At 47.0% G+C, this 15,713-nt stretch overlaps 1 protein-coding gene across 3 annotated transcripts in view; it reads right to left on the bottom strand.

The window, feature by feature from the left end:
* LOC107391005 (ERC protein 2) overlaps positions 1–15,713 on the bottom strand; it is a 300,921-nt gene that overhangs the window by 46,168 nt on the left and 239,040 nt on the right. For all 3 annotated transcript variants that reach the window (XM_054745980.2, XM_070545069.1, XM_070545070.1), the window contains 2 exons: positions 11,218–11,379; positions 7,672–7,736 (listed from right to left, as the gene is read on the bottom strand). In XM_054745980.2, the coding sequence (XP_054601955.2) occupies positions 7,710–7,736; positions 11,218–11,379 (189 nt within the window). In that variant the 3' untranslated portion in view covers positions 7,672–7,709. The remainder of the gene's footprint in view (positions 1–7,671; positions 7,737–11,217; positions 11,380–15,713) is intronic.

Below are 15,713 nucleotides of genomic sequence, written 5' to 3'. Positions count from 1 at the left end.
GCGTCGACCCTTGGATTGGAGGCGTCGACCCTTGGATTGGAGGCGTCGACCCTTGGATTGGAGGCGTCGACCCCTGGATTGGAGGCGTCGACCCTTGGATTGGAGGCGTCGACCCTTGGATTGGAGGCGTCGACCCTTGGATTGGAGGAGGTGTTGACTTTCATCCGCTTCTGGTCCTCTGGCTTCTGGACCGCCGGTCCCCGAACCACCGACCTCTGGGCTGGTAACGTCTGCTTCTGGGCCTGCACCGGACCCATCTGCTTCTGGGCTGGTACCGTCTGCTTCTGGGCCCGCATTGTCTGCTTCTGGGCCGGAACCGGAACCGTCTGCTTCTGGGCCTGCACCGTCTGCTTCTGGACCCCCCCTGGAACAGGCCTTGAGTGAACGAGCAGTGCTAGTGCTGAAGACAGGGAGCGCAGAGCGTCCAGTTGGAGCTGATTAGAATGGGCGCTCTGTTGAAGCCGGACCAGCTCAGCCCGTTGACTGGCCAGTTCAGTTGGCTGGATTGTGGGTGTGGCTCCACCTCCCACAGATGACAGAGGAGCCGAGTGGACCGGAGGCGGGACAGCTGGTCCAGCCGGAGCCGCGAACAGTTCGTCCAGCTGGAGCTCAGCGAGCAGGTGGTCCAGCTGGAGCTCAGCGAGCAGATCGTCCAGCTGGAGCCCACGGAGTTCAGCGAGCAGATCATCTAGCTGGAGGACTTGGAGTTCGATGGTCTGACGAACCTGGGCTGTCTCAACCTGTAGACTGGCGTGCTCCGCCCACAGGGCTGCGAGCGCAGCTCCTCCTCCTGCAGACGCCGATTCGGCCGGAGACGGGACCGCTGGTCTGACCGGGGGCGTGTCCGAACTGGCTCGCCGAGCACGGCCAGCGGTGGGCTCGCAGCTCCGTCCTGAAGTGCAGGGCTGCGGTGGATTCCGGCGTCTCTCCCCACGCTGTGGACCGACCCCGGGGGAGCAGAAAGCCAGCCTCGTGCCCTCAAAGCTGGAGCGATCCTGGAGCGTCTCTCCCTCCAACCTCCCGTCCGGTTCCGGAAGGGCGGCGAGGAACGCCGAGGCAGAAGGTCGGGGACGCCGTCTGCGGCGAGGCGGAGCTGGAGCTGGGGAAGGAGAAGCCGGTCGATAGTCGGCGGAGAGGAACTGGAATAAATACTTCCATGGGAGGATCTCCCCGCTGGACCCTTCAGGGGGTCGTGTCATTCTGTCACGAGCGTGTGGTGAGTTGAGCTGAGGTGAGGCAAGGATCCACACGCGGGGAGGAACAAGGCGAACAGGTGAGTCTGTTTAACAAAGGTTTATTAGAAACACACGCTGGACACTGAAACAATGACACGACAGAGAACACAGAACAGAAGGGGTTTAAATACAAGAGGAGCGGGAGCTATGGTGATTGGGAAACAAGAGGCAGGTGGGAGCAATTAACGGAGAACAGACAAAACCTAAGAGTAGACAGGACAGGGCGTGACACTCAGACCCATGCTGGGTGTATATACTGGAAGGAGATCCCAGATCCCAACATGTATTTTGGCCCCATGCCATTGAGTGATTTGTAAACTAGTAGAAGTACCTTAAAATCAATTCTGTGGTTTACTGGTAACCAGTGTGGAGATTTAAGAACAAGTGTGATGCACTTGGTTCTCGTTAAGACTCTAGCAGCAGCATTCTGAATAAGCTGCAGCTGCTTCAATGCTTTTTTGGGAAGACTGGTTAAAAGACCATCGCAATGGTCCAGCCTGCTGTAGATGAAAGCATGAATTAATTTCTCTAGGTCTTGCCTGGACATGAGACCTTTGAGTTGTTCTATTTGATGAAGATGATAAAACACTGATAAACACACATCACACACATCTAGTTATAGACTTAATGGGACCAGTGAAGCTGAGGTCTGAATCAATTATGACTCCAAGATCTCTAATCTAGGTCTTCCTCTGGAGCCAAGTTGAGCAATAACTTCCATCCTATCCTTCTTATTTCCAAAAATTTCAGTCTTGTCTTTGTTTAACTGGAGGAAGTGTGACTGCATCCAGTCATTGACTTGCTCCTGTCACGTTGAGCTGTAGGAGTTGGTGGATCATGTGTGGTGGAGCTGACCAGGAGGCAGGAATGCAGGCACGGATAAAGTAAAAATGGGTTTAATGACAGGATACGGCAGGAACGAGAACAACACAACAAACAACAATGATCTGACAAAGACTGGCACAAAGAGGGAGGTATGAATATACAGGGAAATCAGTAACACATGGGCAGGTTAACGAGGGGCAGGTGAGAACAATAAGGGCTAATCAGGGCAGGAGAGAGACACAGTAAGGAAAGCAGGGGCAGAACATGACAGTCCCCCCCCCCCCCCCCCCCCCCCCCAAGGGGCAGATACCAGACGCCCACAAGGCCACATAACACAGGAGACCCGGGAACACTTGACTTGGAACAGGGGAACACTTGACTCGGAGACTCAGAGGACTTGGAACACGTGACTCGGAAGGACTGGGAACACTTGACTCGGGGAGGACTGGAAACACTTTACTCAGGGAGGACTGGAAACACTAGACTCGGGAGGACGGGAAACACTTGACTCGGGGAGGACTGGAAACACTTGACTCGGGGAGCACCAGAACATTGGACTCGGGAACACTTGACACTGGGACACTTGACTCGGGGAACACCAGAACACTGGACTCGGGGACTTGGGAACACAGAGCTCAGTCCGGGGCTGCAGAGCAGGGGCCTCTTGAGTAGGCGGCACAACTACAACTTACTAAGTCTCCTAGAGCTCAGACCAGGGTTGCAGAGCAGGGGCCTCTCGGTCCGGCGGCACAACTCTGAATTACAGCGGGTCTCTTGAGCTTGGACCAGGAAACTCGGACTCAAACTCTTGACTTGGGACAGACTCGAACTCTTGACTTGGGACAGACTCGAACTCTTGACTCGGGACGGACTCAAACTCTTGACTCGGGACGGACTCGAACTCTTGACTCGGGACACACAGGAACTCTTGACTCGGGACACACAGGAACTCTTGACTCGGGACACACAGGAACTCCTGACTCGGGACACACAGGAACTCCTGACTTGGGACACACAGGAACTCCTGACTCGGGACACACAGGAACTCCTGACTCGGGACACACAGGAACTCCTGACTTGGGACACACAGGAACTCCTGACTCGGGACACACAGGAACTCTTGACTCGGGACACACAGGAACTCTTGACTCGGGACACATAGGAACTCTTGACTTGGGACACACAGGAACTCTTGACTCGGGACACACAGGAACTCTTGACTCGTACACACAGGAACTGGAAAACTGCAGCAGAAGGCGTGGGACCCAGCAGAGAACTGCAGCAGCAGGCGTGGGGCCCAGCAGAGGACTGCAGCAGCAGGCGTGGGACCCAGCAGAGGACTGCAGCAGCAGGCGTGGGACCCAGCAAAGACCGCAGCATGAAGGACCTGCAGGCATAGACCCTGCAGTTGTGGACCAGGAAGTGGGACGAAACAGCAGGAGCGACGCGAGGAAACCAGCTTGGCGGCAGGTACTCGACATACAGTCGGAGCAGTTGCCCATTCCGATTCGCCGGATCACAGGCAGAGGCTCGGGCGAAGGGAAGCAGACATGGAGCAGGAAGACCAGCCCTACCACTCCGAAGAACACTGGCATGCGCAGGGGGTTTCACCTCCAACAAAACTCCAGGATACAGCAGCTTCCGTAAAAAACAGGACGGGACAGAACAGCAGGAGAGGAGAAATGACCCAGACTACCCCGAAAATGGATAGGATGCGCCAGGATCACCCAGAGGGCTCGACCACCCCGAGAACAGGTAGGATGCGCCGAAAACACAAAACTCCAGGCCGGAATCTCCCTCCGCTGAAAAAGAGAAAAAGCAAAAAAATCCTCCAGGCAGATGTTGCAGAGCTCACCGCAGATCCAGGTTGGTCAGATCATTCTGTCACATTGAACTGTAGGAGTTGGTGGACCATGTGTGGTGGAGCTGACCAGGAGGCAGGAATGCAGGCACGGATAAAGTAAAAATGGGTTTAATGACAGGATACGGCAGGAACGAGAACAACACGACAAACAACAATGATCTGACAAAGACTGGCACAAGGAGGGAGGTGTAAATATACAGGGAAATCAGGAACACATGGGCAGGTTAACGAGGGGCAGGTGAGAACAATAAGGGCTAATCAGGGCAGGAGAGAGACACAGTCAGGAAGGCAGGGGCAGAACGTGACAGCTCCAAACACTGGCAGAGTGAGTCTAGGGGACCACAGTCACTAGGTGATAGAGCTAGGTAGATCTCAGTGTCATCTGCATAACTATGACAGACAATGTTGTTATTGTATATGACCAGACCCAGTGGGAGCATGTAGAGATTGAATAGCTGTGGTCCAAGAATTGCCTTGGGGTACTCCACATGTCATAATCATCTGCTTTGATTTGTGATCACCGATAGAAACAACATAATCCCTGTCTTTGAGACATGATCGGAACCAACTATGGACTGTGCCTTATAGTCCCACCCAGTTTATGAGCCTAAGCAAGCAACTAAATACATTTTTAAAGAAGTTAGTTAGCAGGGTGTCCAGACAGCAGGTAGATGGGTTTAAGTTCTTTACTATGTCCTCCAGTGTTTTACCACTAATCACACTTAAAGCTGGAATTCTAGCCAGAGTGTTGCAATAGCAGCAATTAACTGGGCAACACTGTTATAACCAGTTATGACAGGTTAACCAGTTAACTATGTACATTCCTAATAGATGACAATGTTTAAATCCTCTTGTCGGTTTTTTGGGGAGGAACTCTTGATTTGTAGCTACATTTGCTTTACGGTTAGGACAAGGACTTGAGAAACTACGCTTTATTTATGTCCTCACGAAATTAATTATTCTCAATAAAACGTTTTAGAAAGTGATCAAAACATGACTGAGTATGCCTGTGGGTTTCACAGACACAATTACACAAGATCATAAATTCAGAAATGCATTTTAGTTTTTTGCTTGCTTCCACCTTTTTTTCTGACAATTTGATTTATGGGTTTTGTTTTGAGATCAGCTTTGGTCGTAAGAAGCCTGGAACAATCCGAAAGCATCAAATCAAAAATAAAAACAAACATTTCAGTGACACATGAAATTATCTGTACTTTGGAATGATGAATGGGATTAGAAATTTTCTGCAATATTTTTTTTTACTAGATGTTTTCTTTTTAATAGTGTTTTATATATATATATATATATATATATATATATATATATATATATATATATATATATATATATATATACACACACACACACACACACACATACACACACACACACACAATACAGCCATGCAAGGACTGTATTTGGCAAAGACTGCATTGACAAATGACAATCATTTTTGACTTGTTTTAACCTGAACAAGAGCTTGCTCTCTCGTGCTTGCACACACATGCATTTGTGCATGCACACACGTGTACACAAACATATTTCTGTCCTTGCTTGGAAGGCCACTTGGCTGCTTTTTGCTTTATACGGTACAAATAACTCCAGGGTGGGACAAAAGCATAAGGGTTCCAATAAATCTCTTTTCCCAAGTCTGCTTCACTCTTTGCCCCCATGTTATTCTTCCTTTTCTCCTCCTTGACTCTAAAATGACATTCTTATTTCATTAGAGGGGGTCTAGGCAGCCAGGGGGTAAGCAAAAACTGGATTAATCAACAGCAGGACATGCACAACCTCATTGAGCCAATTGGAGTCGAGGATCTACTGAGACAGATCCCTGTTGAACCAATACAAGCCAATAACTAGCGCACTAACAGAAACTCAGCTTTCAGATTTGAGAGGGTTTCAAACAGTTTCAAACCAAGAATCACAGTTAAATTTAAGAAGTGACACTGAAATCAATCACACACACACACACACACACACACACACACACACACACACACACACACACACACATTGTTAGCTATTTGTCTATCTGTGCTGTCATCTCTGTTTGCTCATATTAGAGAGGGCTCACTCAGAGACAGGATATGGGGATTAGGTCTGGACTTATGTAGCTACATACCGTTGAATGTCTCCCATCTGTGCAGCCACAGAGGACAGCGAATACACGTTAGCTACGTTAGCGCTGCCAGAATAACAGGAGTGGATAGATGAGCAGCACTGATACTGCAGACTGCAACACTCCTCTCCACTAAAGGATAATGTGGCCAGCTTATGTTATTAGATTGGGATAAAAATCACTAATATACGCTTATATAGAAACACACACTCGTAAGTACACACTCCATAATAAAATCTGATTGACGATACAGAACCAGCAGGCTTGTCACATGTCCAAATCCAAGTTTATCGTAATAAGGAATTTGAGGTAGAAATGAAAAAAGAGGTAAAAAAAAGGTGGAATTAGCAGGAGTGATGAAAAGAGAGGTAGAAAGGGGGCAGTGTGGTCTGTTTCATTACAGTGAATCCTGACACTGCTGCATTCTCAGCACACATGGAGTGGATTAGAGGCTATGTGGGCCACTCGGACGCAGTATAGCTCAGCAACACTCTCTTAAACACAGACACACTTGCAAATACACGAACAAGCATCTTAACTAGACACAAACCGGGCACCGAATAGACATTCCATTTGCTCACACACTAGTTCACAATCAAAGCAAAATGTTGGGTCAAGTGCTATGCTACATAGTTGATGTGGTTTAGAGACAGAATCTTGATTGTGATGGTTACCTGTGGATTTCTGTGGGAGAAGAATAAGTTGCACTGGAAACTTTGAGTGTACCATAATGCCTGCTTATACCATTCCCACATAAAACACCCTTTCTTTTTCCATTCCCCATCCCCAACTCTCCTCCTCTGCTTCTCTCACACGTCAAATGTACATTTATATATCCGTCTTTAAACTCCTAGTAAATTACTTTATATCACATTGCTGTGCGCATACATACATGAACACAATAGCCTCAAGGAAACCATAACCCTCACAGCCAGAACCATCTTTTGAATGCCCATGTTCAAAGGCATCCTGAGCCAATGGGGGGGGGGGGCTTCAGTATAAAACACCCAAAACAGGAATCATGCTTTATGACTCAGCATTCTTCATTTTATGCATTTTCAGCTTGTAGCCTTAAAAAATATATATGTGTTCTGTCTTATTGCAACTAACTACCCCACACACTGGCACTTGAAGTGGAAGGGTAGCGTGGTAAAATTTTACTATGACCAAAAAAAAAAAAAAAAAAGGGGGGGTGCAGAAAGACAGACTTGTCCATCTCTGGTTTTTCTCATCGTGTCATTTTTATCACCTATGGGCTCTGGTGTGCTTGCTTTAGGCAACAGGCTGTGTATAGGAGCAGCCACACGGTTAGCCACAGCCACAGAGTGCACACACCACATGCAGCATATGAGCACTTTACAGAAAGCACCCATAAACCTCAAAATCAACCAACGCTTTTTAGCCGACTGCAATTCACAAGCAGTGGAAAAAGTGTTGGGCTCTATTAAACTTTCCTCTATTGGGGCTGGGTAAGGCTGTGGTTAGGGTGGTACCATCAGTGATCCCTGCTAATGGGAGCTCAAATCCACTAAAGAAGCCTACTATGCCCGACATGATTAAATTATCTAGAAATCATACTTATTACAGCTCCCTCGCATTCTGTTAGGTGTGTAACATGAACTTACAGCGAACAAAGAGATGAATGTTCCCATGGTAGCTGTCATCATGCCCATATTCCCTCCTCATCATCCTGCAAAAACAAAACAAAAATAAATAAATACAGTTATACATATTAACCAGTGTGAATTTTCTTTCTGTTCTTGCATTTAAAAAATCCTCTTTGAAAAAAAATGCTTTTTATTTCATACTAGAAATGTAACTTTGTGGTTTTGTATTTACAAATTGAGCCTCATTGGCAAATCTCCGCATCCTTTGTGACATTTAATCAAAACAAGTCTGTTCACAATTTATTTCAAATAAGACAAGTATGACATCATACATGGTGTTCTATGGGATAATTGTTCAAAACAAATATTTAAACACATGAGGTTTCCTTGAGGCTGATAAAATGCAGACAAGATATCTGCTAACAAAGAGGCTAATTCACTTAGACAACATGATGTTTAGCAAAAACTGGCAGCTCATTGCTAAATCTTTTCTGCGTGATGCTACAATAAATCTAGGTGAGCTAAGAGCACGAAGGGACTTGGGTTTGAGACCCACAAAGCTACACCTGAGCAGCTAAGCTACAGTTATAATAGCAGCTTGCAGTGAATGATTGTGAGGAGTCCAATACAGAGAAGCAGATTTACATGCACTCACGGTGCGAGGTAAAGCTCGTGAAAACACGCATACACATAAACAACATGTATTAAACATAAAGCAGATAGCACGTTAAGGATAAATTAAAAACAATGAACAAAAGTGTGTATAATTCAGCCTCTGATAAACCCGTTATGGCTGTTTTCCATTTCCTTCCAGTGCCGTTGCCAAGTATCTGGTGATGGTGCTGGCCTGCCTTAAATGAAAACAACGTGAGCACAACATGCCCGTCAAACCGTAGGCTCCGTGCTGGTACAGAAACCCAGAATCCTTCTCAGGAGGGTAAATATGCTTCCAGTGCACGTCTCCTCCAATTAGGTTTCACCTGCCCTTTGGTGGAGTCTAGTAAAAATTAAGTAGAGATTGTGATGTGCTCAAACTGTGTCCATGAGTTTTGGATAACATGCGGTTTGGCTTTGTAGAAAAAATTTGTTCTTGAGTTTGTGGACCCAATCCACCAGAGCATATATGTCCAGTTAAATGTCTTAAATATGCAACCTATGTGTGCATGTCTGTGCTGCCTTCAATGTAAATGAACTAAAGTGTGCATGTGTGGTCACTGTTATGTTATTCATGGCACTAGCTGCATCTTGGAAAGGCGTTGTGGTTTCCAGGGTGAGTATCAAGACCCTCTTCATCATCATTATCATTATCATCATCAATCATACTTCAAGTGGCGTTTCTGGACCAGCGAGGCAGTGAACCACTGGCGTAGTCCTAGTTGTATATTAAATACAAGAGGAAAAGCTGGATGAAAGAAGGGTAAAAAAGAATGAGGAGGGAAAAAGTTACAAGAGGGAAAATACTCTGTAAAAACCACAGAATAGATGTTGAAGGGGTTAATAGAAACTGGGATAATGTAGTCCCTTCCCTCCAACGGTTGTCTTTGTGTTGTTCTTTTTTAAATTTCATATTTATCAGCTACAACACTTATTCGTAAAAAGTTTCAGAATGGCATGTAGACACACAGGTCATCCATGAAGGAATGCAGATGCTGTACTGTATTAGACAACGTGACTGAAATCTACTTGAAATTATTTAAAGTAACACTAAATCTTTTTTTAAGCTTTAAGCTAACGCTTTAACATTGATCTCAGTGATTGTTGGGTTAGAAACCTGACCAGTTTCACATCTGACACCACTCTGCAGCCCTCTGCTGGTCAGGTACTGCACTTAACAATTTTGTGGAGCGGGCAGGTTTTCTAGGGGGCGCTCATATACCTGTATTATGGCTGTGAGCTATTGTCTGTGAAGATAGCGTTTTCATCTTTTGTACACTCATCTGGTGTATTTCGTCTAACTGCTTTACTTGGTTCTTTTTTTAACACAGCAAAAGAGTTGGTGACGACACCAACAGTGGCGAAGCTCTGAGGAGTGCTAGTCCTAACGTCGGCAAAAACAAGGTAAAAATAACTCTTTAGCAGTGTTAAAAAAACGCAAGTAATGCAGTTAGCTTTTTTAGTTTGCTGAGTGTCATTGAAAAGAACAAGAAGAAAAAGAAGTTTGCTTTTCTGTTGGCATCATTGCAGAGCCTGGAAGTAAGATAGTAATGTCTTTGTAGGTGAAGCAAAGAGCTAAAACCAGAGTGAACATCGGCACAGCCTACGCTAGTTTGAAGAAGCTGAAAAAGGCTATGAAATCACAGGCTGATGATGACCTGGCTTTGTTGCTACTGGACTTGTAATAAAATTGTTTTTCCAACAGTGTGGAATTTTTTGGTTTGTGTCTCACTTGTCTCATGTTAGTGTTAGCTCGTTGGTAGAGTAGGCTGCTGTAGGATTGTTTAAGGTAGTTGTAATTCCAATTTCCACCAGTAGGGCAGATGAGTAGGAAACTGCTCTGAGTTACTTTAAAGAAAAACAAATCTTTCAATCAAACACAGACTTTTACATTCTTACAGGCATGAAGGGCTACAATTATTCCAATCAACCACCTTATCCTCCTGCATGTTTCCAAGAATGTGTAAGCATGTGCATGTGTTTTACACAAGGGGGATCTCCAGTTTGTGTCTGAATCCAAATTAGACAGCAGTCTCAAAAATATTTATTAAGCCTACAAACATGCAATAGTTCATTTTGGATAGAACCAATGTAGGGATATGGACCCAGGTGGAAAGTCCCAAGCATTCATCTTAAAGCCACACGCTCACTTGGAAACATTTTCATAGTTTGGAATCTCCCTAGTCACAACAATAGAGCAGTGATGAGTCTGAATTACAATTAAATAGCAAGAATCTTTCATAAGCTAATGGCAACATTTTCTTTTCCTTTCACTGCACATTGCTTTTACCCTTAAGCTGTTTAATCAGAGAACATGATACAAACAAGTACTCAAGTGTGTGTCTTCATGTACATTTATATCACACCTATATGAACTTGGGCTCACACAATTCAGATAGTATATTTAAAATATCAGTTAGTTGTGTTTTTTAGCTGTCTTCAGACACATTAAGTGTGTCCTCAGGGCGGAGTGGGTATTAAGCCCGCACTGAAAAACCTTGTATAAGGGCTGGATCACACATAAACTAATCTCACATACATTTCCCATCAATCAAAAACAATCATCTGATGGGTTTCTCCTTCAGGCTTCTTATCTGGCTGATATGAAAAACTTAAACTTGGCAGGAAATATTGAGGTTTGAGGGGGAAGAGATGGAGAAGCGAGCTGATAAATTTTCTGCTGTCAAATCAAACCATAACTGAGTCCCAGTGCACTGACAAATATTAAGTTGCGTCAGCTTTAAAGGCATGTAGATAAAAGCTCACAACATGTGAATGCATGTAAACAAGCTCAAAGTGCAACTGATGTCTCAAAGAGGGTTGTGTGTGTGTGTGTGTGTGTGTGTGTGTGTGTGTGTGTGTGTGTGTGTGCGCGCGCGTGTGTGTGTGTGTGTGCACATTTCTTCTGACCTGGTCCATTGGGGGTCGGTGATTGGAATGAGGGACCACTCTCGGTAGACTACGATGATACACATTGATTTGATGCATGTGGTGCAAATGATGAGGATGATGCTGAGGATGAATGTAATCTTCCTCATAATTGCCTGCTATCAGCTTCATTCTGCTCTGGGTCTGCAGAAGAAAAAGGAGATAAACATGAAACAAGCCAAACGATATTTAAAAACGCGTAACTAAAACAAGTAAACAAACACAGGGAGACAGAGGGCCATTAATTCTCCTAACACTGCTTATTTGGTCCATGTATGTGTTCTCTGGGTCTCTCGAATGATTAGACTGAGGAATTTTTGGACGGCTGGAAGTATGTTGAAAGCCATCAAAGATGATAAAAACTAAGCTGCTAACAACATTTGACAGGTCATAAATTGTGCGAGACGAAGTGCCTGATGAAATTATTGTAAGACTGTCAAGGATCATACATATTTCAAATTCTGATTCAGTCTGAATAATCCCCATAAGTACAGTTAGCTACTATCCTGCTGTGCCTGAGGCCAAATGCATCCTGGATTGAACAAAACAAACTTATTTTAGATGCCACTGATTAAAATTACACTTAAATAGACATCTTTCAGAATGGTTAAGTGAAACTATGTGCTCATTGTGTACGTACATGTGTGCATATGTGTGTACTTGTGAAGCAGAAGTCTGTCATCCTGCCAACATTGCCATTTCTGAGGCAGATAACAGCGTAGACTGACTAACATTAGCAATCACCCTCCACTGTCAAAAAAACATAAAGACAGAAAAAACTAGGTGCAGATTTATTGACAGGCTCAGCTTTATTCAGTTAACTTTAGAGACTTCCCCTGAAGCCAGACATGATTGCAGAGCAGCGAGGTGGGCTTGTGTATGGGATGTGGATTACTCCAAGGAAAGACATGTACACAATTCTCATCAAGACCTTTTTAGCTTCCCTACTTTAATGGGCCATAGGCTTGAGAGGGAGAGCCAAAAAGCCTGAGTCAGGTGTGAAGATAGCAGTGAGATGGTATTATAGTAGTTAGCAGCCTAGGGACAACAGCACCAAGATAAGAAGCTGAAGTCCTAATGATTGAGGAAACAAGCCAGTCAGGATCACAGGAGAGGATGTGGCTGGTATTAAGGAGGTTAGCAATTAGTTTAAATTGGAGAAGAGCAGCTTTAGATAAGGTGAGAACACTGTGAAGACAAAGAGAGACAACAAGTGTGTGTGTGTGTGTGTGTGTGTGTGTGTGTGCGTGCGTGCGTGCGTGTGTGTGTGTGTGTGTGTGTGTGTGTGTGAGTGGGGTGGGGTGGGGGGTGTTCCAAAAAACCCTAAACCAGTTGTTAGAGTTGTTAAATGTCAGGTTGAAGTGTACTAGCTATTCATGACCTCAGGTTCTGACATTAACAGGTGTGATGGGGTGGAGCTGGACTCATTTTAACAGTTCCAGGGCTGTCACCTGTCATTTAGGACAAAACAGTAACTATCTTGTACCAAGTAGCTGACTGTAACTGAGCAGCACATACAGTTGGAACTTTCAAGTTTATTTGTGAAGTTTATGGTAAGTTTTTACTCTTCAGAATGACCTTGAGAAAGGCATTTTAAAGGAGTGGTTTACTTGTTTATTCAATGCATTTGCAATGGTCTCTTAGCCTGGTGAACTAGACCAAATTCTTGCTTTGCAAAGTTTGTAATACATTTATTTAGTCTGGCTTGCCAGGCTAGTGGTCTCTAGTAGGAATGAATGCTTCGTAAGTTGTTCTCATGGGGGATAAAATATACTGGTGCACCATTTGTCAGACCTAAAAGTTGCCCACATCACAGCTTCAGATGGCAATTTTTGGAGTCTTATTTCCAAAAATCTGGACATCTCACACCGGATTGTATAACAGCAATACAACACTACCACTGATGTGCAACATTGATGCTTTAGTTTCACAAATAATGCAAGCCTGGAGGAGCTTCTGCCATGTGGTGAAGCTGATTATGCTAAGGGTTGGCTTAAACTAGCCAAGACATCTGCTAATGATTCCTGGATGCTAAAACCAGACCCTTTGGCATACAGAGTTCGGACACTCCCATCGGCTTCAACAGAAAGAACGTTAGTCACGGACTATGTTCTAAAAGATGGCTTTGTTCGGGTTCACACCTTCACTTTGTTTTCCTGATTTTATTTACTATTTTATCACTGCTATTGTTTTTCTGATGTTTTTATTGGTTAGAGGTATTTGCCCTGATTGTAACGGGGTGACTCGAGCTGGGCGAGAGTTTGGATGTGGCGTGGCTTTTAACCCAAGCGCGGAGTGACTGACGCCGGGTTGAATGGACACGCTGTTTAATCTGGGAGCCGGGGGCGCAGCTGTATGGTGACACAGCTGAACACGGCCACTCCTGGTCTGAAGCTGATCTGTACGAACAGGCAGGATTCTGAGATCTGGCTGGTCTGATCTGAACAGGCTTCGTGATCTGAGCTGATCTGGTTTGGACTCTAGGTTAAGTTCGGTGAGAACGATGACTGAGTGAGCCGGCGTTGTGCGGCACTTCCTTATATAGATTTGGCGGGTGACGTGAAACGGGAGCCTGGCGCTAGGGATGTTGGGTAATGGAGTCTGAGCGGCTCTGCGGTGCCTCCCTAGAGGAGGTTGATGGCTGAGAGGGAGGTTGTGTGACAGGCTGAGAGGGAGGTTGTGTGACAGGACCCCCCGCCCGAGGGACGGCCCCAGAAGTCCCAGAGCGGCGAGCCCAGAAGTCCGTTATGAGAGAGGGGTCCAAGATGACCCTCGACGGTTCCCACGAGCGCTCCTCCGGTCCGTAATCCGCCCAGTCCACCAGGTATTGCCATCCCCTGCCACGGTGACGGGCATCCAGCAGGCGGCGCACAGCATAAACACCATCACCGCACACCCCACGAGGCGGTGGAGCGGGCACAGGGGGGGGGAGCGAGAGGAGAGGTCCTGACTGGTCTCAGCTGGGAAACGTGGAAGACGGGGTGAACCTTGAGAGACCTGGGCAGGCGGATGCGGTAAGCCACGGGGTTAATGACCCTTTCCACGGGGTAAGGACCCAGAAACCGTGGGCTGAGCTTCTTGGAGCCGGCGGGCAAACGCATGTTACGAGTAGACACCCACACGTTATCGCCCGGCTGAAAGGTCGGACCAGGCCGGTGGCGGCGCTTATGCTGGCGTGAGTACTCCGTGTTAGCTCGTGTGATGGCAGCCCGAGCACGAATCCAAGCGAGACGGCAACGTCGAACTAGGAGCTGGGCCGCAGGAACCTCCGTCTCCGGTTCCTGGTGAGGGAACAGAGGGGGCTGGTAACCATTACACAGCTCGAACGGGGAAAGACCAGTAGCCGAGGAGACGTGGAGGTTATGGGACATCTCCGCCCACAAGAGATGCTTTGGCCATGTGGTTGGTTGGGAAGAGGCGAAGCAGCGCAGGTACCGCCCGAGCTGCTGGTTGGCGCGTTCAGTCTGTCCATTGGTCTGGGGATGGTAGCCAGACGAGAGGCTGCTACTGGCACCAACCAGCCGGCAGAAGGCTTTCCAGAACCTGGACATGAATTGGGGCCCTCTATCCGAGACAATGTCCTGAGGGAACCCATGGAGACGGACCACCTGCTCCAGAAGGACTTCGGCCGTCTGCTTAGCGGTGGGCAGGCCGGAAAGAGCCACCAGGTGGACCGCCTTGGAAAACCTGTCCACGATGGTCAGGACGGTGTCGAGCTGGTTGACGGGAGGCAACCCCGTGACGAAGTCCAGGCCTATGTGGGACCAGGGTCTGTGGGGAACAGGAAGAGGGTGGAGGTCGCCAGCCGGGGGTTTGTTCGGAGTCTTGGAACGGGCGCAGATGGAACATGCAGCCATGTATTCATGGACATCCTTAGCCATGGAGGGCCACCACAGGGCCCGACGTAGGAACTGGAGGGTGCGGGTCTCCCCCTGGTGGCCAGCCAAACGGGAAGCATGTCCCCATGCTAGGGCCTCAGACCGGCAGGTGGATGGCACATACAGTCGGTTGGAGGGTGTGTCAGCAGGTGCGGGCTCGGTGGGAAGAGCAGCTCGGATGGCGTCCTCCACTGGCCAGTGAAGGGCTGCAACGAACCTCTGGGCAGGTAAAATAGGCGGTGGTTCCTTGACGGGTGCAGATTGGGCGTGATGGCGGGAAAGGGCGTCCGCCTTCAGATTCTTAGAACCAGGGCGATAGGCCAGATGAACGTGGTAGGATTCGAAAAACAGAGCCCACCGGGCTTGACGGGGGTTGAGTTGGCGAGCATTCTGGAAATGAATTAGGTTTTGGTGGTCTGTCCATATGGTAAACGGGTCCTGGGCACCCAATAGCCACTGCCTCCACTCCTCCAGCGCCCATTTAATAGCCAGGAGCTCCCTGTCCCCCACCCCGTAATTCCTCTGGGTTGGTGTGAATTTCCTGGAGAAATAGGCACAGGGGTGAAGTTTGGAGTCTGGACCGCGTTGAGATAGGACCGC

The sequence above is a fragment of the Nothobranchius furzeri genome, chromosome 15 (assembly GCF_043380555.1).
Source record: "Nothobranchius furzeri strain GRZ-AD chromosome 15, NfurGRZ-RIMD1, whole genome shotgun sequence".
Taxonomy (NCBI): Eukaryota; Metazoa; Chordata; class Actinopteri; order Cyprinodontiformes; family Nothobranchiidae; genus Nothobranchius; species Nothobranchius furzeri.
Note: the sequence above shows the minus strand (reverse complement) of the source record. Positions and strands in the feature narration are given on the sequence as shown.